This window comes from Mytilus trossulus, chromosome 4 (genome assembly GCF_036588685.1).
Source record: "Mytilus trossulus isolate FHL-02 chromosome 4, PNRI_Mtr1.1.1.hap1, whole genome shotgun sequence".
Classification (NCBI taxonomy): Eukaryota; Metazoa; Mollusca; class Bivalvia; order Mytilida; family Mytilidae; genus Mytilus; species Mytilus trossulus.
Genome location: NC_086376.1, coordinates 80,079,181 through 80,096,143, shown reverse-complemented (window position 1 = coordinate 80,096,143; position 16,963 = coordinate 80,079,181). Strand labels below are relative to the sequence as shown.

The following is a 16,963-nucleotide window of genomic DNA, read 5'->3' as shown; positions in this document are numbered from 1 at the left end:
ATCATTTAACAACAGTCGGCGAATTACATTAAGATTCGTTCTTATGATGATCGGCACCCCAGTCATGCAAGAATTGAGAAAGAGAAACTTAATTATTTATTTGAAATGTTGGCGCAATACCAGTCAATACAGACAACAAGGGCTAAATTTGTTCACTCTTTGGACATCAGATATCAAGCGAAAACTGATCTGTGATGGCTATACGTGATTTAATATCTTTAAAATATTTACTTTTAGCTCTATATTATCTTTAAATATATGTCAAAGTGCTATGACATGAATGTGCTATGAAATGTACTATGAAGTGATTTTGATGTTTATAACCATAAAGGAAAATATGACTTTAACTCTGCCAGGTTAGTAGTATAGTACTTGAACGACTCCAGCGCACCCCCTCCAAAAAAAAAAAAAAATTTGACCCCCAAAAAATTACCCTCATTTCAAGTAAAAGAGCCCTAAATTTTCATAAAAAAGCAAAAAAACACCCCAAAAAACACCAAATTTTCTTACTCCCAAAAAAATTTTTTTTTTACTTTGGAAAAAAACGTTATTAAAAACACCCAAAAAACAACTAAAAAATTCCAAAAAAAATAAATAAAAAAAACCGGGAGAACAGGCGAAGAAAGAATTCTGTGGGATTTAAGAGAAAAATAAAATCAATTTTTACTTTTAAAAATGAAAGAAAAGCAAGCGAGCGGAGCGAGATACACTCCGGTTATCCTTAAAAAATGGAAGCGAACTGTTCCCCTTAATAAATGGAAGCGAACGATTCCCTTTATGAATTACCAAAATATCCCCATTGTGCTATTATATGTGGACAAACAGGATGTGGAAAAACAGAGTTTGTTCTTGATTTATTAGAAAAAGAATATAGTGGAGTTTTCAAATATATAGTCATACTTTGTCCAACCATCCAATGGAACAAAGCATACAAAAATCGTGAATGGATTGGTGATGTTAGAAAACCAAAAACAAAAAATCTAATAATTGTTAATCCTATTGTAGAAGTGAGAGAAGCGAACGGTTCCCTTTCTGAAGAAGAGAAGCTACAAGAACTACTAAGAATGTTCTTTAAAAAATATGCTGGTCATCCAACATTATATATCATTGATGACTGCAGTGCAACAAAAGAACTAACAAAGAAAAAAGATATGCTGTCCGAGCTTGCATTTTCAGGAAGACATGCGGAACAATCAGTGTGGGTCATTTCACAGAGATACAACTCTGTTTTAAAAGATTTAAGAGAACAAACAAAATGGTTATGCATGTTTTACACAAAAGATAGAGATAGTTTTGATAATTGTCTAAGAGAAAATGATGTTATTCCTACTTTGGAAGAAAGACAAAGAATAAAGGAAGAACTTAAAAAAAAGAAACATCGTAAATTAATATTAAAGACAGATCAACCTACTGATTATTGGTTACTTAATTGATTTTTTTAGCAATTCTCAAGTAATGCTTAAGTAATGCTTAAGTAATGCTTAAGTAATGCTTAAGTAATTCTTAAGTAATTTAACCAAAATAAGTAATTCTTAAGTAATTTAACCAAAATAAGCAAAATAATGCTTAAGTAATTCTTAAGTAATTCTTAAGTAATTTAACCAAAATAAGTAATTCTTAAGTAATTTAACCAAAATAAGCAATAAAAAAAAGCAATGCTGTTGGAAATACTAACAATTGCAACAAACACTGCAGTCTTATCATTAGTTGGATATGTTGTATTTAATTTTTTTAAAGTTAAAAATAAATTATATCCGTTTTTTGAAACGTATAAAATGAATGCTGAAGAATTATTAAGCGAGCAAATTGTGGAAAACATAAATATTGATGATGAAGCGAGCGAAGTGAACGGTTCCCTTCAAGAAAAAAAACGCGAAAGATTATCATCCGTTGTTGCTGGTGGGAGTAGTAAACAATATCTGGGTAAAGAATTACAACTGTCAGATATTGATAAAATGACAACAGAGCAAATAAACAAACTATACTGTAAATATGAAGCAAGATTGGGAGCTAGTATGACCAAGACATTAGGAAACTCTTTTATAAATTTATATGTCATGGGTGTATCAAAGTTTTTCAAAGTTGTTAATCCACCAATTTTAATACAAGACTTAAAGGAAGATCCTTTTATCAATAATGCTTTAACTAATACATGTTGTGAACTGTACTATAGATATGGAATGTATCTTGCTCCTTTTACTGCAATATTAACAACAGCAAGACATATTGAACCACTCGCTTCGCTCGATTTCCGAAAAAAAGATGAAAATAATGACATAAAAAATGATGAATGAAAATCCTGAACAAAAAGAAAACAAAGAAGAAAAAAAAGAAGTATTTAAAAAACCCAAACCAAAAGACCCAAAAAGAGTAGCTGCTGGTAAGAAAGGTGCAGAAGTAAGAATAAGAAATGCAGAATTGAGAAAAAAAGAAGTGGAAAAATTAAAAAAAGAAAATTCAAAAATCAAACAAATAACAAAAGATTCTGATACAGAAACAGATTATGAATTAAACGAACATATCCCTTCAGTCAAGAAACACTCCAGTTCCCTAGTTGATTATAAATTTGTACTTTTTTCTATAAGTATTGTTGGATTGGGATTGTTTTTTTACAACCAAAGTAAGAAACCAGAAAGAATGATTAAAGAAATAACAAAACCAGAAAAACAAAAGAAAGAAATTGATCCTTTTGAATTTAATTAAATTTAGTACATTAAAATGACAACTCAAAAAGACGGAAAACAAATAGCAAATATGTTATATCATGCTGGAGTGGAAACATTGTTAACAGTTGGATATGCAGAAATAGGTAAAAAGGTATTAAGGAGGCCAGCACCAAAAGTGGATTTTAATATGAATGATGTTGTAATGTTATCCATTGATATATTACTTGCGATAGCAACAAAAGATATGTTGATTAAGCAAGGTATTATACCTGCTGATATTATGAAGTAATTTTTGTTTTTATAAAATGGCAAGTGCTTTAACAATGATGCTTGGTGGGGCAATAACAAATGCTTTTGCATTTTCAGGGAGTAATTATTTATTTTCACATATGGGTAGTAATGCAAATGAAGAGAAAATAAGACATGATAAAGCTATAGAAAAATTAGAAAAAGCACAATCCGAATGGAATAAAAAAAGAATACAAAGATTAGATTTTATAAATGAACAATTACAAAAGGAACATCATGCGGTTCAGACTTTTGATGATGTTAACCAGGCAATGAAACTATACTATCGTGTCACGAATAAAAAATTAACTTCATTATCACCTAAACCTACATTAAGTGATTTTTATACTCCATCAGAAGACCAGAAAAATAGAGAGATTGCATTTGTTGTTGGTGGTATGACATTAACTGGTTTTATTGTTTGGAAATTAAAATAAATTAAAATCCAAAAGGTTGAGTATCTATTCCATTATCTAAAATATATCTTTTGTCGTCGAATGAAGACATACTTATTTTATTTACTTCATTAACAAACATTTTGTGTTTGCTCGAGTTCATTGTACACATTTTATTCATTTTGGTTTTATTATTGAACAAACAATCTTTATAATCATCAAATTTAATATCTTTATTTATTGTAGTTTTTCCAATTCCTTTTAATTTTTTTTCTTCACTTAAACACATTGTGTCTGTTAATGTAAAAGAATATGCTTTACTTTTTAAATAAACTATTTCATTCATAATTTTCCCATTAAGTTCATCTTTAAATTTACCAATTACTTTTTTATTTTTTTCTGAATATAAAGGGTGATCTTTTGGATAACCAGACGTATCAAGTTCATCTATCATTTCTTCCATGTCTTTATAAATATCTTTGGTTTTTACACTCAAAATCATACTATCAGTATCACTTGCAACTAATTCATTCTTTTCCCATAATTCATTAACAACATCATAATAAAAGCTATACATCAATTGTTTTGAGTAATCCAATATAGCCTGTCCTAAATAAATAGGTTTATTAAATTTAACAGAAGGAACATTATTTTCAATTGCAACAAAGTTATCATTAAATATTATTGAGTCTTTAAAATTTGGTTTTTTTATATATTTTTTTACTTCTTCCCTGTCTGTCAATAATTTTATTTCACTTCTTCCTCTGATATTTTCTAATGTTTTACCATAGAAACTATTGTTCATCAGTTTCCAAAGATCTTTTTCAAAATCTGATTTTGCTTTAGTTCTTTGTTCTGTATTGAAATTTATGTATTTTGCTAACCAATTTGATTCTTTAAATGAAATTGTTCTGTAAACTTTTGTTACCTTTATTCCAAGTTTTATATATTCTTTTAAAATGCTATCGTGAATTATATATTTTTTTTTATCTCTCAATGTTAAAAATAATTTTTCTTCATTACCTAATGGTTTGTCTCCCAATAGATTTAATTGGTAATCAGATAATTCTTCTTTTTTTATTTTCATCTTTTCTGGTGCTAAAGGATATTTATATGTTTTCTTTTTACATTTTTCTGTGTATTTTAAATCACATTCAATTAAACATCCTCTTCCTTTTGGAATTTCTTTATAATATTTTAAATCTTTTTCCCATTTAAAATCTCCTGTAGGAAGTTTTTGTGACATAGCCCATCCATATAAATTATTTGCATCTAGATACAACAAATAATTTTTTTCAAAAAATTTATTTAAATCTTTTCCTTCTTTTAATCTTTTTAAACACTCTTTTTTTTCATGTTCATCTATTATTCTATAATCTTTATCATAATTTGAAGTATATTTGTTGAAGGCTTTTACATGTCTAGGACCTAATACTCCAGAAAATCCTCCTCTTATTCCTTTCTCAAACATTTGTAACATATCAACATCAGTTAATAATTCTAGTTTTACTCCAGTAAATTTTAACCCGCATTGCCAAGTCAATCCCGGAGCAGAATAACAATAGCATGGATCTATTTTATGGTTTTCTAAAAAGAAATTTCTAAATTTTTCGAATGCATCGGCTAAGATAAGAACATCAGTTTTTAGATATAAATTATGATAGTCTAATAAAGTTTTACAATTATAATGTTCCCAGACTCTTTGTGCATGTTTGTACTCTTCTTTTGTAATTGTTTCTTTTTTTAATTTAGAATAAAATTTTTCTATTTCAGGAAGTTTTTTATCTTCAAATTTTTTTATAGAATCTATGTATTCATATGGATAGAATCCTTTTTCTTTTAAATGAGCTATATTACCTTTAAACTCTTTTTCTAAAATAGGAAACTCATCCATTGATTTGGCAATATCTGATAAGCCTTTTAACATAAATCTATATGAATCTAGGAATCTTAATTTTTTATAATTTGATCCATAATCTATAGAAATATAATTTTCTGAGTTTTTAGAAAGAAGTTTTACTTTATTATATTCATCTTCATATTTCATTAACTCTTCTATTAAAAAGTGGAAATCATAATTCGATCCATTATGAAAGAACACGGGTATTAATTTTGTTGCTTTACCTTCTTTTGTGTTACACGATTGACACGCTGCTCCTCTATATTTACCTGAAAGATGATTATGTTCTCTTACTTTTTCGCTTTCTTTAAATTCTTCTCCACAAATATAACATCCGGTTGCTTCTTGAAATTCATCTTCTTCATGATTATTTAATATTGGTTTTTTCTTTTCGTTAAGGTAGATCTTATAAGTTATTTCTTTGTATATCTTCATTACTTTTTCCACATATTTTTCTACTGCATCATCACCAACATAAGAAAAGTATTGTGGTTTATATATTTCTGGATAATCAGAATGAACATAAATACCATAACTATTTATTTCTTGTTTACTTATTGGTTTTATATAAGATTTATTAGGATCTGGAGTACAGGATTGTATAGGAATATTATATGCTTCGAAATCAGAGTAGATAACAAATGGTAATTTATTTTTAAAATGATGATTATTGAATTTAAGAATATTTTTTCCTGGTTTTGGCATTATGGTTTTACAATGTTTGTTATCATAACATATTTTTTTATGTTTTATTAGTGTTTCTTCTCTTTGAAATCCTTGCAAACAGTTTCTACATATAAACGATTTATTTCTATTCTTATCACACATAAAACTATTTAAATCTTTAATTAGACAATAATGAGTATTTTCGTTACTTTCAATGTATAAGAGATCAATTACGTTTTTACTTTCTACATTTGATATATAAACTGGATGTAAAGATTGTTTATTTGTTTGATCCTCTAAAGCAAATACATTTATACTTAGATTATTTTGTTTCTCTACTTTTGGGATATCTTTTATTGAAACAGGATATTCAATTCCTTTCATGTTAATTTCATTTTCATATTCTTTATATTTTGTTACTCTTTGTTTGTCTTTATTGGCTGGAAATAAACTTGCTAATATTGACCAAAGAAAACACTTATTATCCTTTTTATTTTGGACATTAATAATATTACTTGATTTAAATTGAAGGGGAAAATAAGACGAAGCTTTTTGATATTCATATTTATATAGTTTTACTTTTACACTTTTGATACCATCGAAAACAAAACCAGATCCTCTTTCTTGAAATTTATCTACCCAAGCTTTAAATTTATCTAACAAATTATTGTAAAATGTAGATAAATTGTTTTGTGTTAGGACAACTTTAACAGGATGAGAGTAATGACTTTCTATTCTATCAAATGCCATAGGAGTTGTAAATTCACTTGTTATTATTATCTTTATTTTTAAAGGAAATTGATTAATAACTATTTTATCTTTTAATAAGTTTATGTATTTAGTTGCATTGATTTCTTCTATATCATCAATAGTAGTTTCAGTAATAAGATCTTTAAAGGATTTTTTAGATCCCATTTTGTAATATTTAATTTTTAATTATATTATTTTCTTGGATATAAATTCCAATAAAAAGGATTTCTTTCCATAAATTCTTTAAAAGCTTTTTTATATTTTTCTTTGTTATTTTGATAATGATTTTGTTTTGAAGGTTTTAAACATTCTTTACATGCAGATTTAACTCCCAGTGGTTTGTCTTTTGCTTTGTAATATTCACTTAGTAACTTGTATTCATTACATTTTGAACAATGTTTTCTTTCATCCATTTTTAAAAAAAACATTTTAGTTACTTCAAAATGTCTAAAACAAATCTAACAAATAAATTAGCAGATGAATTACATCATAGAGTTATAAAATCTTTTCCTAAAAGACGTGTTTATGTTCATTCAATAGATCAAACATGGGCAGTTGATTTGATAGATATACAACAATATTCAAAACAAAATAAACACTATAAATATTTATTAGCAGTTATAGATGTTTTTAGTAAATATGGTTGGTTGATTCCATTGAAAAATAAAACAGGAGTAGCAGTGAGTGAAGCATTTAAAACATTATTTAAAGAAAGAAAACCAATATATATTTGGTCAGATAAAGGATCCGAATTTTATAATCGACAAGTAAAAGAATTGTTAAAAGATAATAACATAAAGTTATATTCAACTGAGAATGAAGAAAAATCCAGTGTAGTGGAACGATGGATAGGAACAATGAAACAACATATGTATAAATACTTTACTGCTAATGAAACTTTAAAATATTATGATATATTAGATAAATTAGTTAAAAATTATAATAATACAGTACATTCTTCAATTAAAATGACACCTGTTGAAGCAAGTAAATTAAAAAATGAATTAACAGTGTATAAAAATTTATATCCAGAAAAAGAAGAGAAAATTAAAAAAGCTAAATTCAAAGTCGGAGATAGAGTAAGAATAACAAAAAAAAAGGGTAAATTTGAAAAGGGTTATACTACTCGTTGGACTAAAGAAATATTTGTAATTGAAAAAGTTTTAAATACAATTCCTTTTACTTATAAAATAATTGATTTAAAAGGCGAAGAAATAACAGGTTCTTTCTATGAACAAGAATTAATGATGACTAAGTTTTAGATCTCTAGGTAGATTTAAAATCCATTGAATAAATCCATTAAATCTTAAATGTCTGTTTTGCATAGCAAACAGTAATTACTGGTTTGAATAGTTGAAACGTTGTGAATTTGATATTTAAATCTAACTACAGTCAATTGTAATATTATATATATTAATAAAAGAACAAATTCAATAATATCGACAAAATGTAAGAAACATACTTGAATTCGTTTGTTAAATCATGCATCAAACTAATTAACTGCGTCAGTAAAAGTTTAATAGTTGTAAACAAAATTCTCAGGTAAAATTTACAATAACCTGTAGTTAAGTAAGTATTTACTGCATCTAAGGAGTTGTTTACTGCATCTAAGGAGTTGTTTACTGTAACTAAGTAAGTGTTCATTGTAACTAAGGAGATGTTTACTGTATCCAAGCAAACTGTTTATATTTAATTCAATAGGATATGACTTTTAAATAAACTAAATCGATCATTGTAAATATTTACAGGTAACAAAGTGCGGTTTTTAATTAAATTTGCCATTTAATATTGCTACAGTAACTTCAAAATGGAATCTGAATTGAGAAGATGTTATTTAATTAAAGTGTCGGATGATTTAGAGAAACTTGAAACATTATTAGTGAAACGTAATAATACGATAAATATACAAGATATGGATATAAACAGCATAAAAAAGGAAATTGAATATTTAACCGAGAGAATAAATAAAACTAAGGAAGATTTTGGTGACAGAAACAAGAGACGGATTTGGCTTCGATTAACAAGACAAAAAGTTAGTGCAAAGACTAAGCTTAAAAAATTCATAACAAAAAGAACCTGTGAGAATGAAGAAAAGACTATATTGGAAATAAAGAAAAGTGATTTAATTTCTGAACAGATTAGGATAACAGAACTTGTTCGTCAAGACAGTAATTCCTAGTAATTAACTTCTTTAAATCTTCCATCTTCAAAATTAATTTGTGCATCTTGTATAACAAACAGATAAACATTTATTAATTTATTTGCTCCTGCTGTTTTAGTTATTTGGATAGTAATACCTTCAGAAGCATTTTCAATTCTTCTACCTGAACCGTGTAATGAGTTGTCATCTGTTGAACGTAAATCTAACCATAATGCATAATTAGTTGTAAGATATTTTTCTAATGTTGTATAGGATAAATTTAAATCCTTTAAAACTTCTTCTGTTGTTTTATTTCTTTTTGAATTTAAAGCAAAGAATTTATTTATTTCATCCCATTGTTGATATGCTTTCATTCCTTGACTGTATAGTTGATTTGGAACACCTTCTATTGTCATTTCTACTTTTGTTATGTTAGGATTATAATAAGTTTCGGTACTTGTTCTTTCAGGATCTTCGAACAACATTAGAATTCCTTTCATACTTCTAGCTGGAACATTTAAATTTATATTCCACAATGTATCAGATTTGTTTTTGGTTATTTTTCTATGTCTTAGTATTCTATCGTACAAAATAACCATCTTACCATTAACTTGTTGTCTTATCTGTCTTGCTAATTCTGCATCAGTAACCATATCAAATTCTAAACAAATGTTTTTGATTGTATAACTTGCAGATGTATCTGTTGATTTAATAACATTGCTATAATTATTAAATGTAAGTTCATATTCAAGTCTATCACCAAGACCTGCTTGATAAAAAGGCATATGAGTTTCTAATAGTTCAAAATCAAGTGGGATACAAAATCTTGCACCATATGCAGTTGCAATTGCTTCATCCCCTATGTTTGATGCTTTATCATCCGCACCAACTCTGTGTTTTAACATGTTTGTTTCACCAATTCCTTGGTATGCCATATTTAAACGTTCAGATGTAGATTTCCATAAATCAACATAACAATGATAAATATCACTATCATCAATTGACATAATTTCATTTCCACTTATACGAATTGTTGTTTTTTTAACTATTGTTCTTCCTATGTTTTGATATATAGTTGCATTGTCGTCTGTAGATGTGAGTTCTATTTCAAATGCCAATCTGGTTGTTCCAGGAACAATAACATCATTATTGCTTAGATTGGGGAATCTCACTAATAGCTGTTGATTTTGATCAATAGTTGAAGGATTATTTGTTATTGATACACTTTGACGAATACCTTTCACACCACGGGGTTCTCTTATTTTTCTGTAAGGATTTAATTTGTTTCCGTATGCCGACATTTTTAAGGATTAAATTTGTTATAAAAATAATTCAATTATCACTGATACTAGAGTATTGATACATGTAGAATTATCACTCTCACTAACAAACCCTATAATATCTCCAGCCTTAACTTCAAAAGGTGTATAAAAGTTATGATAACTGTGTGTGTCACCATTACTTAAACTTATTCCGTAACTATATGTCTTATAATTATTAACAGTTATCATAACATCTATATTATCTGAGTTTGTTCTTAAACTTACCAAACTAATACCCAATATTTGTCCTGGAAAGTTCATTACATAATAACCACCACCACCATCACCAAAATTAAACTTTTGTCTTGCATGTATTGAACCATCAATTCCAGCATTTATACTTATTAATTTTTTGTCTGGTTTATTTTTAATATTACTAACTATATTTTCAACATTTAAAACTCTGATGGTTAGGGCAGCGACACTCCGGCGTAAATCTCTATCCTTAGTATCCATTGTTTGAAGCTCACTCTTCATATTTAATATTTCCTTTTTTATTTCCGATGTATCTACGTTTTTTTTTTTGACACCAAGTATGCTCATTTTATTAAATAAATTATATAACTTCTAAAACACAATTAATTGGTAAATGATTAATTATCTTGTTATTATTTTCATCTCTTATTTCTAATTTCAATTCTGTTATAACATCATTTACTAAACACTTATATTCCGGATGCTCAAATCTCGCTGTTATAACTTCACCAAACTCTTTATTCTCGACTGGAATAACAGCCAATAATGTACTTGGCTTACCATCAAGATAATTATGAGAAGTGCTAACTTGTTCCAAATGGATATATAATGATTTATGGATAGCAAAATCCACAAATTTGTTTCCATAATGTAATTCATTAGGTTCGAATTTACGTTTATTATTAAATCCTAACATATTTCCCAAACCCTTACTTATCTTTAACTCAGTAGTAGTGTTTAATGAAGCGATACCATTTGCTTCATTTACGGATAATACAATATTTTCTTTTTGAAATTCATCCACTATTTGTTGAAAACTATAATAACCATTCATAATCCTTTGCTGTTCCTCTCCGGTTTTTGTTATAAACCCATGATAAACATTATACCAACCTATACTGTATCTTATAAATTTCAAACCAATACGTTTATTTCCATTTCTGTTATTTATGTATTGTTCTAAGTTTATTGTATTATCAATATTTGAAATAGTATGAAACATTTTTAATATAAAAAAATGATAACAAAAGAATTTAAATATAATCCTAATGTTTCATATAATCCAGGTATTAAATATTCTGAAAAAGATCATCAATTAAAAACAAATCTTGTAAATCAAACAATATTTTTAAATCAAAAAGAGAACTTTAAAACATCTTTTCCTGATTTATTTCAAAACTATCAAAACCCATCAATACACACTAACGAACCATGGAATGCCTGGATTCATTCTTCATTTGATTGGTGGCAATGTCAGTTAAATTTTGCAGTTTGGTGTGCAAGTACAGGATGTGGTGTTTCTTATAATGATCATATACAAAATACTTCAAATCTTACAAAGTCTTTTTATATGTTTCATTTATATTATTGCATTGCAAGAATTTTAAAAGAACTTAAATCACCTTTACCAACAGATTCTTCTTTCTGTTATTACAAGAACCCATATGACAAAGCTGCATATCAGAAATTATGTGATGAATTTAATATTTCTCCAAATACAAATTGGAGACAAAAACTAGAATCATCATGTCAAGGATTAGGAAGTTTTGAGCAATATTATAAACCAAGTGGAGAATATAGACAAAGAAATAAAATTAAAGGACCTTTCTTTAGTACTCATGATACTATTAAGCATGAAAAAGATATAAGTATGGCTTGGACTACTTTTATTTTAGATAATGGGAATGGGTTTACACAATCTGGTGTTGAACGTATTAATGAAAGTATTAAAATTTATGTATGGGCTTTGTTAGGTGCACAATCACAAACAAAAACAGAAATTTTAAAAGTAGGAACAGGATTTGATGCACAAAAACAATTCTTAGCAAATGTACAAGATGTAATAAATAGTCCTATCGATTTACCCACCCAAATATCGAATTACGAAAATGTTTTAAAATACGCAAGAAGTAAAGTTGATTATGCTTATGGACTTGGTTTATATATGTCTCCCAGTGATATGGTTTTACAAATTGGAAGTATTGTTGGTTATAATAATAAAATTATAATTGCAACAGAAAATCAAACACTTGGGTTAAATGATGATTTAAATAATAAAAATTTTGATCATGTTGATTTTAAACCAAAAGAACCTGTAAAACCACAAGAACCTATAAAACCTGAAAAGCCTAAAGAACCAAAAATAGATCCAATAAAAAAAATTGAACATGAAGATCATGAAGATAATAAACAAGCAATAATATTTGTAAGTATTGTAATAGGATTTACAGCACTTTATTTTTTCAAATAATCTCTAGCAGCAGTAAACAATAAACTAACAACTAAAATAAGCAATGCCCATAAGTTGTTTGCAAACCAATTTACTACGTCTTTTGTTGCAGACAATAACCAAGAAACAATAGAACCTATAATACCTGGTAATGCAGCTGCTAATTTTCCTGCAAGAAAAGATAATAATTTTCCAAGATTTTTTAATTGTTTTTTTATCCAGTCTTGTACACCACCACCTTTTGATGGAGGAGAAGGAGAAGGAGAAGGAGAACCAGTAAATACTTCAACAATAACACCAATAATCATTCCAAAAGCAGTTAAAACACTAACTATTGTTATTCCTTGTTCTCTGAATAATGTTCTTATTCTTTCACCTAATGTTTTGTCTTCGTTTAACATTTTATGTATTGTTTGTTTAAATCTGTTTACTTGACTACGTAGTTTTTCTTTATTAATATTAATTACTTCTAGTCTTGCACTTCTCTCAGATTCTAACTCTCTTATTCGACTACTTATTCTATTTATTTGAAATTCATCATTGTCTTCTTTAGCTTGTTCTAATTTGGCGTTTTCTTTTGCTAAGTCTTTATTTGTTTCATTCAATTTTGCTAATTCATTTGCAATCTCTTCTTTTACTGATGTCATTGCACTGATTATACCATCCATCTCTCTTTTTGTCATATCTGTTTGTGTTTCTTCATTTATGAAAGATGTTCCTTGTTCAATAAATGAAGTTTCTATTTCTTTCACATGTGTTTCTTCATTACTTGCTATTTCTAATAATTCTTGTCCTTCTTGTTGTGTAGATATTTCTTGTAATGGAATTTCTATATTATCGAGTTCACGAATTGGTGCTTTTATCTTTTTTTGAAAATCTTGAAACACTGATCTACCTTCTTTTAAATAATCAGATATTTTATAATCATCTACACCTAAAACATCCCTGACAAAATTAACACCGTATTCTTTTTGAAGAGTACTAAATTTATAAAACTTTAATACTCCTTTTTGGTAATATGTTAATGCAATATCATTACCTTTTTCATCTTTTACATATAAGATTTGTCTTTCATTATGATCTTCCCTAACAAAAAAACCTACTTCATTACGTGTAGTTTCACCATTTTTTTTATAAAATTGTTTAATCATTTTTTTTGTAGTTTCTTTTTTACGAATTTTAGCTTCATTTTCTGATAAATCTCTTGATTTTTCAAATTCCTTATTTATATTATTTTGAAACTCTTCATCATCTTGAAAAGACGTTTCTTCTTCTTCATAATCATCATCATAATCATTATTTTTAAACTCAGGATTATCAAACTCATAACCTCCTTCAGCCATTTTATTCATCTAAAATATTAGATAATAAACAATAAAAAGAACCTGTTAAAAACAACTTAAGATAAAAATAATTAAATTTTTTATTTAACATTATTTTTACATTTTTTACTAATTTTTCTTTTGTTTCTTCATCCATTTATTTAATTAAAAATTGATTCATAGTTTGGTGGATTTCCCACGTTCACATAGTGGTGATTTTCAACTAAAGTTATTTTGTTTATAAAAATTATAGATTTTCCATTTTTTTTTTTATTTCATTTCTTACTCTATTTTCTGTTTCTTCTATAATTTTTCTTCTTTCATCTTCTGGTAAACTTTTTGAAGTTTTTAAATTTGCCATTTTTAAATTTTTTTTCATCTCATTAAATTTTTCTAGTTCTTCTAAAATAAGTTTAAATTCTTCTTCACTTATTTTATTGTCAGTTAAAGATCTAGAAATTAAATCTTTAATACTATTTAATTTACACTCTGCTAAAGTTTTTATTTCATAATGTTTTTTAGCTTTTGAAGTAAGCTTTCTTCTTATTAATTTTATTACACCCCCAACACTACCGCATGCGACTGCTGTAATCTGTAATGGTAATAAAATAGGAATAGCAATACCTATACCTGCAGAAATAACTGATGCTGAAATTAAAGTTGTATCTATTCCATCTGTAAAGTTTACTCCTCTTTTATATTTTTTATATAAAGAATTTCTTTTGTCTCTTTCATTTTTTAAAGAATTTTCTATTTCTGAAATTTTTTGTAATCTATAGTTTTGTCCATCTTCTATAGGTAATTCTGGATATAAATTAGGAGCTGTAGGTTGTTTCATTTTTTTAAGTAAAAATTGATTTTTTTATTTTTCTCTTAAATCCCACAGAATTTTTTCTCTGCCTGTTCTCCCGGTTTTTTTTATTTATTTTTTTTGGAATTTTTTAGTTGTTTTTTGGGTGTTTTTAATAACGTTTTTTTCCAAAGTAAAAAAAAAATTTTTTTGGGAGTAAGAAAATTTGGTGTTTTTTGGGGTGTTTTTTTGCTTTTTTATGAAAATTTAGGGCTCTTTTACTTGAAATGAGGGTAATTTTTTGGGGGTCAAATTTTTTTTTTTTTTTGGAGGGGGTGCGCTGGAGTCGTTCAAGTACTATACTACTCAGGTTAGAATAGTCATAAAACCAAATATTGCAAAAGCGCAAATGTCTTATGTAAAAAGCGCAAATGTCCTTTTTTAAAAAGCGCAAATGTCCTATGATTTGAAGCGCAAGTATCCAAATAAAAAAGCGCAAATGTCCTATGAAAAAGCGCAAACGTCCCGTGCCGATAATGGGCTTAGTACACTAGACGTGCGTTTGGTCTACATAAGACTCATCAGTGACGCTCAGATTAAAATAGTTATAAAGCCAAACAAGTACAAAGTTGAAAAGCATCGAGGACCCGAAATTTCCCCAAAAAATTTTTGTGCCAAATACGGCTACGTTAATCTTTTCCCGGGATAAGAAAATCCTTAGTTTTTCAAAAAATTCAAAGTTTTGTAACAGGAAATTTAAAAAAAAAATAACCATATAATTGATATTCATGTCAACACCTAATTGCCGACAACTAGACTGTTGATACCGCGGGGACGAAACGTCAACCGACAGTGGCATCGATCCAGTGGTGTAAATAGTTATCAAAGGTACCTGGATTATGATTTAATACGCCAGACCTGAAATCATCTTCTAGAAATGTGTGTCTTTAGTTTGGTTTGAACATATTTTTTTATAGTGGATTGGGAAACATGTTTGCAACTTATATTAATCCCTTTCACTTTTCGGGTGCGAGTTCTGCCTTGTAGCGGCATTAGGCTTCTCTTTTTCGAAATCTACTAAGGGTGTCTTTAACGTGCAAGAGATATGGCTCTCTCTTAACACGGGTCAGCCATAATTGATTAATCGTCCCCTTCCGACGGACTATCATCGTTTCCTCAAGAACATACTCGCAAATGGTGTCAAGAGAGCCGAAAATTGAGTTCCTGAAATTTTCATCCCAAACGGGAATCGAACCAGTAACCTTTGTATTAGTGGTCCGATGCACTAACCACTTCACCACGGCTCTACTTATGTGTTTTTTTGTTACCGTTGCTAACCTTATTGAAGCTGATCTAGCTGGTGCAGCTACAAACATTTTAGATTTTAAACTTTTTGTTTACATATATATATATATAGATGTTACAGGCATTTTCTAAATTTAGGCATTTTGTAAAATGACTGAATTTAAAGGCATTTTAGATAATGCCTAAAGTTGACAAGCAATTTATATAAAGTGCCTTTTTATATTTTATATATATAATTTATATATATAAAATGCCTAATATTACCTAGTCATTTTGTAAAATGCCTGAAATTTGTAATGAAAATTTTACAAATTGCCTGGTCTGTTTTAGGCAAATTGTGTAAATATGAAATACATGAAATAGCTAGATGATAAAAATGTATTGTAAAGCTACAAAAAGGGTTTAGTTACATAAATTTAAGATTATTCTTTAAATTGTAACAAGCGTTAATAAGAAAATATGTAGGCTTCTAGGAGCCTGAATTGCTCATCTTGCAAAATATTGAAAATAAAAGTATGATACACTCATGGAATATTTTAACTACTAGTATTGGTCAAGTAAAAAAAGGACATAATCACATATGATGATTGAGTTAACGACTTCTGTTACCATTAAGTTGCCTCGTAGGCCTATTGAATATGCATGAAATATTTATTACTTGAAAATCATGCACCATTCAATGTCTGATACTATTACTTGTCATCTGTGTTCAAATGAAGAGGTTATCAAAAATGAAAGAATGCATGCATCAGACTCAATGAAAAAACAAGCTGTCAGGTTAGAAATCTATCGGAAAGAGTTTCGACAGAGGTAGAATTGGAGCAAATGTATTAGTTGCAATTCCCCATGTGGATCGAGAGAAAGGAGACCTGTGTAACCTTTTTACTGTTGTTACTGGAAAGGAAGAGCATGGTTATCAACTGGAAATTAAAGATGGAATACTACGTGGACTTTACACCAGGAATCAGAATATGAACGGTCTGACAGTAACTTT

At 27.8% G+C, this 16,963-nt stretch overlaps 1 protein-coding gene across 1 annotated transcript; it reads left to right on the top strand.

The window, feature by feature from the left end:
• Positions 1–7,108: 7,108 nt before the first annotated feature.
• LOC134716838 (uncharacterized) lies at positions 7,109–8,844 on the top strand. The gene is made up of 2 exons (XM_063579850.1): positions 7,109–7,536; positions 8,463–8,844. The coding sequence occupies exons 1-2, from the start codon at positions 7,109–7,111 to the stop codon at positions 8,842–8,844; spliced, it is 810 nt and encodes a 269-aa protein (XP_063435920.1).
• Positions 8,845–16,963: the final 8,119 nt, after the last annotated feature.

Excerpts from the sequence above, each read along its gene's own strand:
- LOC134716838 (XM_063579850.1), top strand. The coding sequence starts at position 7,109 with ATGTCTAAAACAAATCTAACAAATAAATTAGCAGATGAATTACATCAT. Across the intron at positions 7,537-8,462 it reads GGAACAATGAAACAACATAT|TAACTTCAAAATGGAATCTG; the intron begins GTATAAATACTT and ends ATATTGCTACAG.